General features: G+C 45.1%; 1 protein-coding gene across 1 annotated transcript in view; it reads right to left on the bottom strand.

The window, feature by feature from the left end:
• Positions 1 to 14,727, bottom strand: part of sept12 (septin 12) — a 108,046-nt gene extending 93,319 nt beyond the window's left edge. Inside the window, exon 1 of the mRNA XM_034295071.1 lies at positions 14,353 to 14,727. Within this exon, the coding sequence (XP_034150962.1) occupies positions 14,353 to 14,407 (55 nt within the window). The 5' untranslated portion in view covers positions 14,408 to 14,727. The remainder of the gene's footprint in view (positions 1 to 14,352) is intronic.
• Positions 14,728 to 16,589: the final 1,862 nt, after the last annotated feature.

Genomic DNA, 16,589 nt, shown 5'->3' with positions numbered 1-16,589 from the left:
GTGACATGTAGGGGGAAGGAGAGAGAGAGCGTGTACTCATGGGGCTTGTTGACAGAAGGCATCTTGTGAAGATTAGACCGAGTGTATTGCATGCTTTGTCACTAGGGTTGACTGGGAACGAGCAAAAGAGCAAAGGAGTTGGAAAAATAAGTGTTAAGGAAATACTGAAAGGCGCACATTGGAAAGTCCCCCAGTAATATGAGTGGTGAGTCTTAGATATCACACTGGTTAAGGATGGCTAACTAGTCTTAAATATCACACTGGTTAAGGATGGCTAACTAGTCTTAGATATCACACTGGTTAAGGATGGCTAACTAGTCTTAGATATCACACTGGTTAAGGATGGCTAAATAGTCTTAAATATCACACTGGTTAAGGATGGCTAAATAGTGTTAGATATCACACTGGTTAAGGATGGCTAACTAGTGTTAGATATCACACTGGTTAAGGATGGCTAACTAGTCTTAGATATTACACTGGTTAAGGATGGCTAAATAGTCTTAAATATCACACTGGTTAAGGATGGCTAACTAGTGTTAGATATCACACTGGTTAAGGATGGCTAACTAGTCTTGAATATCACACTGGTTAAGGATGGCTAACTAGTGTTAGATATCACACTGGTTAAGGATGGCTAACTAGTCTTAGATATCACACTGGTTAAGGATGGCTAACTAGTCTTAAATATCACACTGGTTAAGGATGGCTAACTAGTCTTACATATCACACTGGTTAAGGATGGCTAACTAGTCTTAGATATCACACTGGTTAAGGATGGCTAACTAGTCCGCCTAACACTGGAATCTGCTTTCCCCTGTTCCCTGTGTGTGTGTGTGTGTGTGTGTGTGTGTGTGTGTGTGTGTGTGAGTGAGGAAGACAGAAAGAGGAAGAGTAGGAGAGAGGAAGAGTAGGAACGGGGAGCGAGATAAGGAGGAGGCTGTACCAAGTAATTACTGGCACCCTGTCAAACACTGGTAAATAATTATGGTGGCAGTGGTGTGTGTGTGTGCGCGTGCATGTGTGTGCAAGTGTGTGTTCATGCGTGTGTGTGTGTTCGTGTGTGTGTGTGTGCTATTTAGCTCCCCCTCGTTTTCATAGAGCTGCCTCCCCTCTCCTCTGACACAATGCCTCCTGGATCTGATAAGCTGTGGAGACGCTGAGAACTTCTGTCTCACACATACAGTGTGGTATTTACTTGCGAGGGTGGGGTTTTCTGGGAAAGTGTGTGTGGTTTTGGTGGTGGAGATGGTTCGGGATGAGGGTGTGTTGGGAGGGAGGGGGGAGATGGTTCCAACTGATGGTGTCTAGGGAGGGAGGGGGGAGATGGTTCAGGCTGATGGTGTCTAGGGAGGGAGGGGGGAGATGGTTTGGGCTGATGGTGTCTAGGGAGGGAGGGGGGAGATGGTTCGGGCTGAGGGTGTGTTGGGAGGGAGGGGGGAGATGGTTCGGGCTGAGGCTGTGTTGGGAGGGAGGGGGTAGTGATTTTGGACTGAGGGTGTGTAGGGAGGGAGGGGGGGGGTGATTTTGGGTTGAGGGTGTGTAGGGAGGGAGGGAGGGGGGGAGTGATTTTGGGCTGAGGGTGTGTAGGGAGGGAGGGGGGAGTGATTTTGGGTTGAGGGTGTGTAGGGAGGGAGGGAGGGGGGGAGTGATTTTGGGCTGAGGGTGTGTAGGGAGGGAGGGGGGAGTGATTTTGGGTTGAGGGTGTGTAGGGAGGGCGGGGGGAGTGATTTTGGGCTGAGGGTGTGTAGGGAGGGCGGGGGGAGTGATTTTGGGCTGAGGGTGTGTAGGGAGGGAGGGGGGAGTGATTTTGGGTTGAGGGTGTGTAGGGAGGGCGGGGGGAGTGATTTTGGGTTGAGGGTGTGTAGGGAGGGCGGGGGGAGTGATTTTGGGCTGAGGGTGTGTAGGGAGGGAGGGAGTGATTTTGTGTCCCCGCTCTACAAAGTAGATAATTGTCTTTCGGTAGTTAGCCGTCTCTCTGTTAGGGACACACTGTACCCCACCGTTCACCAAAGAAAATAGACTAAAAACCTCCCAGTCCATTGTAGATGGATGTTCAGCCACTGCCCATAAAAACTCTTAGTCAGGAGTAAAATCAACTTGGAAAAGTGTATCTCAGCTGATAATGATGACAGTTTGAGGTACTGTAAAGGAGTGTTAGTTAGGCCTCATTTCCAGGGTTAAGGATGATGGGAAATATCCAGTTGGGATGAGACATCTCCAGCTACACTTCATCATTTCAGAAAAACACTGTAAATGTGGAGCATGATGTCATAGCTCAGGTTTGTTTTTACTCCAAAGCAGCTCACTGTGCCCTTTCACTGTTACCCAGACACCTGCTGGTAACTCTTAACTCATTAGGTTCTGCTTTATAGCATTGTAGAGAACCAGGGTTATGGTAAATCAGACTTTTCCTTTGATGTCAGAATCAAACTAATCAATTCACGTAAGAAGTTCATTTAAGTTTTACCAGGTAAATGTGCTAAGATGCTAACAACCTGGGAGCAACTTTGAGTTAACGGTCTTGCTCAGCAATAGAACAACAGGTTATTTTCACCTTGTTGACTGGAACCAACACTGACAACCTTTTGTTCACTGGCCCAACACTCTTGACACTAAGCTCCCCTGCCACCAGTCAGAGTTTAGTTCAGATGATAAAACTGAGTAAAGGGATAGGGTTATGAACAGGGTTATGAAGAGGGTTATGAAGAGGGTTATGAAGAGGGTTATGAACAGGGTTATGAACAGGGTTAAGTTTGGGTATTACAGTTTTTCCCATTTGCTAACACACAAAATGCAGAATTGGGCTCATCGTGACAAAACTCTACACACAAGAAAACTAGACACAACACTTGAAGATGGTCTGTGTGTGTGTCTGTGTGTGTGTCTGTGTGTGGGTCTGTGTGTGTGTGTGTGTGTGTGTGTGAATGTGGGTCTGTGTATATCTGTGTGTGTTTATCTGTGTGTGTGTGTGTCTGGGTCTGTGAATGTGGGTCTGTGTATATATCTGTGCGTATGTCTGTGTGTGTGGATATCTGTGTGTGTATATGGCACTCTCACTTCTGGAGTGAGAGTGCAGCACAGTGGCATCTGGATTTAACAACTGTCCTCTCTCTCTACCCCCCAAATGCCCTCACTCCCCCACCTGTCCATTCCTCCCCTCACAGTCTGTCACGCTTACTGCCCATGATACCCCAGGACTTAAGTCATTCTTGTTTTCTAATCTTTCACCACTAACACTGCCATGTTGAGTGATGTCAAACCTAACGTTACTTCTCTGAGCTCTCAAAAAGCGTTCAGGTGTATCAGAGGTCAGAACTTTTCCACCTCCCAGTTGCTCATGAAGGCACATTCCCAAACAAAGGTTTGATTCAGGTTTGATTCAGGTTTGATTCAGTTAGGAACTAAATAAGTCAGCTATCCATGGATAACTAGCTAGCTTGTTTACCTACATGTAGTCTGTTCTTGTGGTTGTTATCAATTGCAAACTACAAACAAACTTTAGAACAAACTGCTGACCGCAGGTTTTTCACAGTAGCAGGTGCACCAAGGCCATGGTGGCCATAGTGCGTACAATGATTTTTGGGGCATCACAGCCAGAGCCAAGGGTAAATTAAATTCCTACTCTGAAATGTACCCTCTGAGAGAAATGGTGAACGTGTGAAAGAACTCTGATATCAATATATCTGGGTAAGATGTCTGTTCAATAACCAAACAGGGTATGAACACATCTACGCATAATGTAAAGTACTGTAAAACTGTGGAATAACTGTTTTTAGAGAGTTATGGAGATGGAAGCCAGTCAAACTGCACATAAATTCATCTTTGTGGATGCTAGTGATTATATTATAAATGTTGATGTTTGTTTGTAATTATTGCAGCCCTGGAATTTCGGGAATTTGTTTTTTGTTTGAAACTTTTTCAAAGGTATACATTATTACATGCAAAGAACTTACTATATGCAGAATATTAAGGATATTCCTTCAAATTGTATCAGTTCTGATTCTTTTTCTTGTTCCATATACTTTAGTACAGTCAATAAAGTGAGGTGTTATTCTTATTCTATAACCAAACACTGATTTCTGTGAAAAATAATTTTAAAAGATTACAAGATTAAAGTTAATCACTTATGTAAAGCTCCCTGCTGTCAGTGTCTTTTAGGTCAGCATGTTATGAGTGACAATGTGTGCTTCTGTGTGAGAACTGTTATGGTTGAACAAACTTATCTTTTATGTATGAAGTGGTCTTAATGAGATTTGGAAGTGATATTAACTGTTTGGCCAAGAATCATGTTAGAAATGCAGACTGTGAAGAGTTTGCAAAAGTGGTTTCAGTATTGACCAATGCTTGTTAACAATCGGGAAAAACTGTAATAGCTTTTATCTAAAAAAAAACATCGAAATCAACAGCGCACATTGGCAGCCAGACTGCTGTAGGGTACTGGAATGAGGAGCGGTGAAATATAGAAGCCCTGAATGGGAGAATATTTCCTTAAATTAGACTGTTTCTGACACTTCTTTGTTTATGAGCTTTGAGGTATTTCAATGTTTGAGTCTTAACTGCAACTGCTTGCAAAGACTAGTTGGATTCGAACTACAGAATGACAGATGCATTCTCCAAAAGAGACAAATGTGTTACCATGGCAACCTTTGGACATTGTAAAGGGACCCAAAAAGTAACTTCTGATTTCAAGAAATCCATCCTGGACATTGTCTCCAACACACACAAACCATTTGCATTTTCTGTTTTCTGAGATTGTATCTATGATTTCTTGTCCTCCATTTGTCTGTTGTCTCCTGATGTCTTTGTGTCTGTTGTCTCCTGATGCCTATGTGTCTGTTGTCTCCTGATGCCTGTGTATGTCTGTTGTCTCCTGATGCCAATGTGTCTGTTGTCTCCAGATGCCTGTGTGTGTCTGTGGTCACCTGATGCCTGTGTGTCTGTTTTCTCCTGATGCCTGTGTCTGCCTGTTTTCTCCTGATGGCTGTGTGTGTTTGTCTGTTGTCTCCTTATGCCTGTGTGGTTTTGTCTGTTGTCTACTTATGCCTGAGTGTCTGTTGTCTTCTGATGCCTATGTGTGTCTGTTGTCTCCTGGTGCCTGTGTGTGTCTGTTGTCTCCTGATGCCTGTGTGTCGGTCTATCGTCTCCCGATGCCTGTGTGTCTGTCTGTCATCTCCTGATGACTGTGTGTTTTTGTCTGTTGTCTCATTATGCCTGTGTGTTTTTGTCTGTTGTCTCCTTATGCCTGTGTTTCTGTTGTCTCCTGATGCCTGTGTATGTCTGTTGTCTCCTGATGCCAATGTGTCTGTTTGTCTCCAGATGCCTGTGTGTGTCTGTTGTCTCCTGATGCCTGTGTGTCTGTCAGTCATCTCCAGATGCCTGTGTGTGTCTGTTGTCTCCTGATGACTGTGTGTGTCTGTTGTCTCCTGATACCTGTGTGTCTGCTGTCTCCTGATACCTGTGTGTCTGCTGTCTCCTGATGCCTGTGTGTCTGTTGTCTCCTGATGCCTGTGTGTCTGTTGTCTCCTGATGCCTGTGTGTGTCTGTTGTCTCCAGATGCCTGTGTGTGTCTGATGTCTCCAGATGCCTGTGTGTGTCTGTTGTCTCCTGATGCCTGTGTGTCTGTCAGTCATCTCCAGATGCCTGTGTGTGTCTGTTGTCTCCTGATGCCTATGTATGTCTGTTGTCTCCTGATGCCTATGTGTGTGTCTGTTGTCTCCTTATGCCTGTGTGTCTGCTGTCTCCTGATGCCTGTGTGTCTGTTGTCTTCTGATGCCTGTGTGTCTGTTGTCTCCTGATGCCTGTATGTCTGTTGTCTCCTGATGCCTGTGTGTGTGTCTGTTGCCTGCTGATACCTTTCTAATGTCTAATGTCATTGCTGTTTTATCACTGTTGTGTATCTAAACTTTTTTGTTTACAGCAGCTTCCCCTTATTCCTTGAGTAATTTTTGCCTCTTGCCTCCACTGTAAATGAGAATTTGTTCCTAATGACTTACCTAGTTAGGGGTTAGGACCGCGGTCAGACAGTGGTTCTCCGCATTGACTCACACATTGACTCACACATTGACTCACACACTGACTCTCACACTGACTCTCACACTGACTCTCACACTGACTCTCACACTGACTCTCACACTGACTCTCACCGTAGGTTTAAATAACTCACAGTTCCAGAGAGAGTAAATGAGGTGTTCAGTGAGGTGAAATGAGACCGGAGCTTTAAATGCAGTTTGATGTAACATGATGTGATGCCGGCAGATGCATTTCTGGTTCCTCCAGGGGACCAGGTCTGCTAAAGGAGCACTGGTCTGTGGACATGCAGGCAGGGAGACACACGTCTGGGCTTGTCCCAGCACCGACTCCCCCCTGCATTCCATGGAGGTACACTCTCTGATGACCCTAATACCATTACCAGCACACACACTGATAAATCCACAACTACTGACCTATTCCAGTACATATAATAAAAACACTGACACAATAAATAGACTGACACAAATGAATACATAGACAACCATACAAATACAAACAACCATACAAATGTATGAATACATAGACAACCAAACCAATGTATATATATACATACACAACCACTGACACACACTAGTATATAATATATATATATACAGTACCTCACCTTTTTGTAAATATTTGATTATATCTTTTCGTGTGACAACACTGAAGAAATGACACTTTGCTACAATGTAAAGTAGTGAGTGTACAGCTTGTATAACAGTGTGACTTTGCTGTCCCCTCAAAATACTCAACACACAGCCATTAATGTCTAAACTGCTGGCAACAAAAGTGAGTACACCCCTTAGTGAAAATGTCCAAATTGGGCCCAATTAGCCATGTAAAGTAGTGAAAATTAGCCATTTTCACTACTTTACATTGTAGCGAAGTGTTATTTCTTCACTGTTGTCACATGAAAAGATATAATCAAATATTTACAAAAATGTTAGGGGTGTACTCACTTTTGTGAGATACTGTATGTATATATATATATATACACACACACACATAGCTGAAAATTTTGACATGTGCTCCAAACAACTTCCATCACACACACACGCACACACACAGACACGTGCCACTGTGTGCTTGCTAACATCACTTTGTCGAACACACCTGGAAGTGAAATTCCGTGCAGCCATTTGCAATGTCATAAGGATGGTGATAAGAGCCTGCGGCCTTGGGCCTCACTCACTTAAAGAGGACCGCTGTTGTTGAGCACTTCAACACATCTGTCACGGTTTGTCTCCACAACAACAGGGGATCCCTCAGGGATGTAATAGCATCTACTTCACACAACTGATCCAGGGTCAGATAATACAACCATGTTCGTAGCCTTAATAGACCTGTTTCATTATTCTAAACGGGCCAGCTTTGTGAGGATAATTATGGCTGAATACTATGCATGCCCAATGAAGGCCCCGGGTCCACGTTTGAGAAACAAACGGCATTATAAGTATGTGACCTTTATTTCAAATAAGGAAAATCATTAACCATGCGACTGGCTTGGTTTGATAATATACTATATTTTCAACTCTTAAATCAGGTTGTTTTTTCACAGTCTTAGATTGTTTCGACCAAATCAAAGTGAAGTAGATTTTCTTTTCATTCTGGTTTTGTCCGGCTGGTTTTAATGAAGGAATGTTTTGCCAAAACTGTAAAAGCACAAGTTTATGAAACAAAAACCATGCAGTCGGGAATGTCTTTCGCTCAGTGGGCAGACAGAAATCCCGGGTACATTAAGTCCATGAAGTCCCCTGTGTATTTTCTACATTGCGCGCTTCCTTGCACTGTTGTTGGATGTTTATTCATTTTACTTCGACACGGAACTGATCCACTGTTCAACGATATCCCTTTCAGGATCAAAAGTTTCAACACCTTTAGTTCCAACATTTCATATCTGTTCTCTTCCAACAAGTCTCCTCGGTTCTCTGCCGGCCATCATGAGAACCAGCCAATGATGTGTGATTCTCCATACCTTAGTCAGCAGGCACAGTGTTGGAGACTGTTTTACTAATCCCATAATACTCATCCAATTCAACCCACAATATGCTGCCTTTTCTGTGTCACTTCCTAAACTCTAACTCTAATGGAACCGTGGCAGTGTTCATTTGAAATCGTCCAGAGAACACTTTGTTTAAGTAAATCCCAATGCGGCTATTTGGTGCTCACAAGGGTGTGATTGCTGGGTTCTCACCTCCCCAAACAGACTGGACTAAGGGGAATGAGCCAGAGATCCACCAAACTAAATAAGGTAGGTGTGAAAGCAACCGAAATAACTAATTCATTAGTAATTCATGTGAAGACATTGTTATTGCCATTGAAATGCTTGGTTTCCAAAAACATCCTCAACAGTGCAGGCATAAGTAATACAATAGATCCTCTAATATTGGTGTGTGTGTGTGTGTGTTTTCAAGAGGATTATTCTGGTGGACATGTTTGAGCACTGGGTAGGTTTCTCTGATGTCCTGCCAAATTCCGCTCTTTAATGGAGGAAAACTTGGCAGAGCAGCAAGGTACCTGCTAGTGTGTGTGTGTGTGATTTATTTTTGTGTGTCTTTTTGTGTGTCTTTTTGTGTGTTAATTGTGTGCTATGTGTGCATCTGTTTGTGTTTCTTGTCTGTGAGTGTGTTTGTGTGTTATTGGTTGTGTAATGCGAATGTGTATATGTGTTATTTGTGTGTGTGTATGTATATGCACTTGTGTTTGTGTGGTATCTGTGTGTGTGTGTGCGCATGTGTGTTTGGTTGTGTTTGTGTGTTATTAGTTGTGTAATGTGAGTGTGTATATGTGTTATTTGTGTGTGTGTAAGTATATGTGTGTGTGCTCGTGTGGTGTTTGTGGAATGTGAACGTGTACATGTGTTATTTGTGTGTGTGTGTGTGTGTGTGTGTGTAAATGTGTATGTGTGTGTTTGTGTGGTATCTGTGTGTTTGTGTGTGTGGTTGGGTGTGGTTTTCCACTGTGTTAAGCACCATCCCTTAAAGGGTCCACAGTGAAAAACCAAAAACATGCATGTAGAGTGTGCCCATCTGTGTGTGTTTGTGTATGTGCTTGTATGTATGCGTGTGTGTGTGTGTGTGTGTGATATGAGTGTACTGGGACAAAACAGGAAGGAACAGTAAATCATAGCCTTTGGACAAGGCAACACACAAACATTTGCACACACACCCACACACACACTTGTTGCTGAGGCCTGACGCAGTAATGAACGCTGGGGGGGGGGGGGGGGTTAAGAGGTGAGATGTTGGGGGTTTTCAGAAGGGGGGAGACTGTAGTTACAGACTACCACCAGTTACCGTGACCGATATACAGCCTCTGTGTGTGCGTGTGTGTTCAAGCTTGCCAGTCACTGGGTCAGTAAGTCATGAGATTGTGCTTTTGTGTGTGTTACAGAGACAGAGATTACCAGGGGTCTTCAGGTTTATGGAGGTTTAGTGCCAGGAAGTAACTTGCATTGCCCTGACAACCCTTCAACCCTGGCCCCTTGACCCCACAAAACAGTAGCCTCATGTTGCCCCAGGTAATAGATGGGCCTATCTGCCCCCTTAGGCCTACCCACTCTGGTCAACAGGAGTATTACATGGGCCAATCTGCCTCCTCAGGCCTACCCACTCTGGTCAACACGAGTATTACATGGGCCAATCTGCCTCCTCAGGCCTGCCCACTCTGGTCAACACGAGTATTACATGGGCCAATCTGCCTCCTCAGGCCTACCCACTCTGGTCAACAGGAGTATTACATGGGCCAATCTGCCTCCTCAGGCCTACCCACTCTGGTCAACACGAGTATTACATGGGCCAATCTGCCTCCTCAGGCCTGCCCACTCTGGTCAACAGGAGTATTACATGGGCCAATCTGCCTCCTCAGGCCTACCCACTCTGGTCAACAGGAGTCTTACATGGGCCAATCTGCCTCCTCAGGCCTGCCTCTACACCCTAACAACAGATCTAGAATCAAGCTACCCAAACAATACATCTACAATCAAGTTACCCTTACAACACATCTAGGATCAAGCTATTCTAACAACAGATCTAGAATCAGGTTCCCTAAAAACAGATCTAGAATATTTTACGCTAACAGCAGATCTACGTGTAGAATCTCCAATTAGTGGTTATGCGTTTTATTCTGAAGAGAACTGGAGAATAGACAAAAAACAAGAGGGACTCTACTAGCACCATTTAGCAGAAAGCACTTATCAAGAGCATGATTATATTTTCATATTTTCTTGTCACAGCCCCTGAACCTGGATTCTAAAATAATGTCTCCACACTGGTCTAATGTCCCCGTACTGGTCTAATGTCCCCGTACTGGTCTAATGTCCCCGTACTGGTCTAATGTCCCCACACTGGTCTGATGTCTCCACACTGGTCTGATGTCTCCACACTGGTCTAATGTCTCCACACTGGTCTAATGTCTCCACACTGGTCTAATGTCTCCACACTGGTCTGATGTCTCCACACTGGTCTGATGTCTCCACACTGGTCTGATGTCTCAATACTGGTCTGATGTCTCCACACTGGTCTGATGTCTCCACACTGGTCTGATGTCTCCACACTGGTCTGATGTCTCTACACTGGTCTAATGTCCCCATACTCCCCATACGTCTGGTGGTTCTACATTGGTCTGGTGGTTCTACATTGGTCTGGTGGTTCTACATTGGTCTGGTGGTTCTACATTGGTCTGGTGGTTCTACACTGGTCTGGTGGTTCTACACTGGTCTTGCGTTTCTATACTGGTCTGGTGGTTCTACACTGGTCTAGTGGTCTGTCTCAACACCAGTGCTTAATTCCAGCTGGATCCTGCCGGAACAGGATCTGACATCTCTCAGAATTGGCTTAGTTTGATTTCTTTCTCCATCACTGTTTGTACTGTAAACATTCTAATAAAAGCCATCGGAGTTCAATCAAGTTGGCTATTCCTCCTCGTTTCTTTTGGCCGCCCATAAAAGCTGTCATGCATGATATAAGAGCAGTCCTGTAATCATCTTATATCCTGCAACACTTATTCCAGACCTGCCGGCTTGACTGTACCTTAAGTGTTGGTGTGGGCGTAGTGAGTAGGCTAACTGATCTTGGAACAGTGGTGATTAACTTCTGAGAAGTCAAACAAGTGAATGGCAGTGTTGTGAGAGATTTTGGAAAAATAAGTAGAAACATTTCTCCTTTACAAATACAATTATCACATTGGGTATGGTGCCTGGCCAATGCATTGGGCTGTGTTCTGCTGTAGTCTAACCCTTCATTTATTTATTTCAACATGGGAGGTGCTCCACTACTGTTGATTAGTTTCATAATATCCTGTGTAATTGTAAGGAAGCACTCAACATAGAAATTAAGTGCCTTCACGTCTCACCATTTGTTCTTTAGGTGTATTGCTGGTCTGTTGTCTCATCACTGGTCTGTAGTCCTATCACTGGTCTGTAGGTGTATTGCTGGTCTGTTGTCTCCACATTGGTCTGTAGTCCTATCACTGGTCTGTAGGTGTATTGCTGGTCTGTTGTCTCCACACTGGTCTGTAGTCCTATCACTGGTCTGTAGGTGTATTGCTGGTCTGTTGTCTCCACACTGGTCTGTAGTCCTATCACTGGTCTGTAGGTGTATTACTGGTCTGTAGTCCTAATTCACCCAAAACATGTAATTCACGCTTCAAAACCAAGTTATTGTGTTTCAGCCAATGGGTCAATGCCACCAAAAGGACGTTTTTTGTCATTGTGTGAGCCGTACTAGTCAAAATGTTTAGATGTTTTCTCGCCATGACAGTCAACTATAGAAATGTTGACACAAAATGATATCCATGATGCAAGACAAAAACAGCACAAAAAACAGCGATAGTTCTGTAAAAAACAATAAATTGTACCTCCTCACATTACGTAACACTAGAACAGGGGTTTTCCTGGCTCAAAGGTGGTACCCCAACCCCGCTACCCCGTGCTGTACCGGACGCCCCGATATACTTTATATAATATCTGGCCACTTGAAAAAGGCAACTATTATAGTGTAAAAACTGCCCTGTCCACTTGAGCAACTAATGCACGCAACGGTGTCCTCCCTAATACAATAGCAACCAAAATACAAGATAAAATTTACAGACTTCTACATGCTTTGTAAGTGGGAAAACCTGCAAAATCGGCAGTGAATCAAATACTTGTTCTCCTCACTGTATGTTTATTAGAAGATCTAGGAACCACATAAAAAATATGAAATCACTCATCAAGCTTAGACAACTGCCACACCACAATGGACCTCACTTCACCACACCTCACCACACCACAATGGACCACACCACCTTTCACCACACCACAATGGACCACACCACCTTTCACCACACCACCTTTCACCACACCACAATGGACCACACCACCTTTCACCACACCACAATGGACCACACCACCTTTCACCACACCACAATGGACCACACCACCTTTCACCACACCACAATGGACCACACCACCTTTCACCACACCACAATGGACCACACCACCTTTCACCACACCACAATGGACCACACCACCTTTCACCACACCACAATGGACCACACCACCTTTCACCACACCACAATGGACCACACCACCTCTCACCACACCACAATGGACCACACCACCTTTCACCACACCACAATGGATCACACCACCTCTCACCACACCACACATCACCACTTCTCACCACACCAAAACTTATCACCTCTCACCACACAAAACTCACTAAACCTTACCGCATATCACACACCAAACAGCACAGCTACACAAAGTTAAGAACTGTGGAATACCTTATTTTTCCATGGTCCAGGAATAACACCAGGAATAGATGACAATGTTTGGCACACGCCTACAAACACATGCAAAGTACACACACACACAAACACACACAAACACACACACACACAAACACACACAGCACACCAACACACACACAAACACCAACACACACACACAAACACCAACACACACAGCACACCAACACACACCAACACACACAGCACACCAACACACACAGCACACCAACACACACAGCACACCAACACACAGCACACCAACACACAGCACACCAACACACACAGCACACCAACACACACAGCACACCAACACACACAGCACACCAACACACACAGAGCTGTAAACGATCCTGGCAGCTTTGTCAATCTAAGAGGAAAAAGGCAGACTGCTGTTCCACAGTGTTGTTAGAGGTCATTGAATCTCAGGCAGAAAGACGTGGAATAACGGCCAGCTAGAGGCCTGAGACGCTGACCATTATTTGTTTAGCTCCTCTAATCAACACCTGTCTAAACACAGCCCAGAGAGAGAGAGATAGAGAGTGACAATGGCTATTGTTTTGACTACTGGACTGGACAAGACTACTCTGGACAGGTCTCTCTCTCTTTCCGTAAGGTTGTCTTATGTCTCTCTCGCAAACATAATCACATATCTATTTTTTCTTCATCTCCAGATCTCCTTATTCTCTCTCTCCCTTATTCTCACTCTTACTCTCTCTCCCATACTTTCTTGACATCATCTCCTCTCTCACCCTCTGTGGTAGATGAGGACTATGGAATGCATGGAGTCCACGCGCACACACACACCCACACACACACACACATATTTGCCCAACATCAATCTCCTCCAGGTGACTTGCATCCCATAATCTAAAAACTCAATGAGCAGAGACTCAGCTATACAAGATCAATGACTAATCAATGGTCATGGATACTAATCAACGGGAGTCTAATTAGGCTATACACTGTACAGATACATATCTGGAAGTGCATTATTCCACCAAGTCCTGCGCTATTAATTAAACTTCCGAGCCTTGGACACATCCCGTCGCCATGGAGGGGTCCGGGGTTGCACGCATATCAGTTCTCCCTCTGTCCCTCCCGCCCTCTCCCCCATCCTCGATCCTTCTGCGCGCTGCTCGGTTCAGTGGGAAGAGGGCTTAAGTTCGGACACCCAGCGAAGTCTGCTTGATTGGGAGTTGGTTCAAAGTAGTGTTCTTAACTCTCTGCACTCTGGCATCGTCGTTACAGGCGGTTATCCATTAAAAACATGTCCAGGTTTACATAACAAAGTTTTATACCTGGCTTTTTACCACACTGTTCATACATTGATAATACAATGACTTAGGCGGAGGGGGGAAAGCGGAGAAAAGTGCATTTCCTCTGACGTTATCGCTATCCCAAAGCACGCTGCCCCGAAACTGCAGGAAGAAAATCCGTGTGCTTTGAAAGTAGGCTAACAACGCATTCCGTCCACTTCAAACCTTGTTGGACGGAAACACTTTAAACTAGGTTTGAAAAAAAAATGTTTTATGTAATTTGTGCAAGTGAAATACACATCTAAGAACTTACCTTCGAAGTCGGATAAAATGCCTTCCAGGTGATCATTAACGGAGATCTCAGACATCCTGACCGCGGGTCCGTATCAGTTCGGAGAAGAATGTAGCGCGATATAATGAGTAAAAAAAAAATATATATTCAACACAAACAGCGGGCTGTTGCTCGTTAAGACAATCCACTTGAATAAAACTGAAAAATAAATCAGTCTCCAACGAGTTGTAATAGAACTCCGCAGGTCATGAAACTGTTCTGCAGCAACCAAAAAGTTGCGTTTTTCACTGTATTCGGCTCACATTCGAGAGCGAGCGGAGCGCACCTCCACTGAGCATATGCCTCCGTCCGTCCGGCTGTCAGTAGAGGGTTTGAGCGGGTCTCCGCCGATGCGCCTGCCCCTTGGTTTCCCTTACGAGTGGAGCCCTGCCCCCTATAGCCTGCCCCACCCTAGATGGATGGATGGACCGATAGAGGAAGGGGGAGAAAGGGGCAGACCCCGATGCTTCCCCTAGCCCCCAGTCAGCTACACCTGGCATGATCACCCCTACATTGGACCTCGCGACCCATGAGTGATGAAGTAGCCTCTACGCATGTGGTGCCAGTCGAGCAGTCGCACAAACAACACAGGGAACACCGTTACGAGTAGCACCGGTAACTATGTTCCTGGTGCGTCACTGTAGGTATGAGTCGGTCACAAACGAGCGGCTCATTTTGAACGGTTCTTTTTAGGTAAGCGTTGGTAAACTCTATTAGCTCCATTGTGCCTGTGTCATTTTTAAGCACTTTAAACGAAGAGCCGTTTGGGAGCCAAATGATCCGCGTTTAACCGTTTGGGAGCTTTTGGACAGGACATGCCTTGAAGTGACAGGACATGCCTATCACTTCTACAAACGCCAGGGAAACATGAACAGATTTTTCTTTAGGATTGCTACATCTTTCTTGACAGCTAACCACCACATCCTTTCAATGACAGAAGATGTTGTAGTGTATTCAGGTTTGGACTACAACCCTGGGGGATGTAGTGTATTCACGTTGGGACTTCAACCCTGGGGGATGTAGTGTATTCACGTTGGGACTACAACCCTGGGGGATGTAGTGTATTCACGTTGGGACTACAACCCTGGGGGATGTAGTGTATTCACGTTGGGACTACAACCCTGGGGGATGTAGTGTATTCACGTTGGGACTACAACCCTGGGGGATGTAGTGTATTCACGTTGGGACTACAACCCTGGGGGATGTAGTGTATTCACGTTGGGACTACAACCCTGGGGGATGTAGTGTATTCACGTTGGGACTACAACCCTGGGGGATGTAGTGTATTCACGTTGGGACTACAACCCTGGGGGATGTAGTGTATTCACGTTGGGACTACAACCCTGGGGGATGTAGTGTATTCACGTTGGGACTACAACCCTGGGGGATGTAGTGTATTCACGTTGGGACTACAACCCTGGGGATGTTATAGTGTATTCACGTTGGGACTACAACCCTGGGGGATGTAGTGTATTCACGTTGGGACTACAACCCTGGGGGATGTAGTGTATTCACGTTGGGACTACAACCCTGGGGGATGTAGTGTATTCACGTTGGGACTACAACCCTGGGGGATGTAGTGTATTCACGTTGGGACTACAACCCTGGGGGATGTAGTGTATTCACGTTCGGACTACAACCCTGGGGATGTTATAGTGTATTCACGTTGGGACTACAACCCTGGGGGATGTAGTGTATTCACGTTGGGACTACAACCCTGGGGGATGTAGTGTATTCACGTTGGGACTACAACCCTGGGGGATGTAGTGTATTCACGTTGGGACTACAACCCTGGGGGATGTAGTGTATTCACGTTGGGACTACAACCCTGGGGGATGTAGTGTATTCACGTTGGGACTACAACCCTGGGGGATGTAGTGTATTCACGTTGGGACTACAACCCTGGGGATGTTATAGTGTATTCACGTTGGGACTACAACCCTGGGGGATGTAGTGTATTCACGTTGGGACTACAACCCTGGGGGATGTAGTGTATTCACGTTGGGACTACAACCCTGGGGGATGTAGTGTATTCACGTTGGGACTACAACCCTGGGGGATGTAGTGTATTCACGTTCGGACTACAACCCTGGGGATGTTATAGTGTATTCACGTTGGGACTACAACCCTGGGGGATGTAGTGTATTCACGTTGGGACTACAACCCTGGGGATGTTATAGTGTATTCACGTGTTCCTCCCTGAATTTGCAACACATGCA

This window comes from Esox lucius, chromosome 11 (genome assembly GCF_011004845.1).
Source record: "Esox lucius isolate fEsoLuc1 chromosome 11, fEsoLuc1.pri, whole genome shotgun sequence".
In the NCBI taxonomy this organism is placed as follows: domain Eukaryota; kingdom Metazoa; phylum Chordata; class Actinopteri; order Esociformes; family Esocidae; genus Esox; species Esox lucius.
The sequence above is the reverse complement of the archived record's forward strand: the minus strand, read 5'-3'. Positions and strand labels throughout refer to the sequence as shown.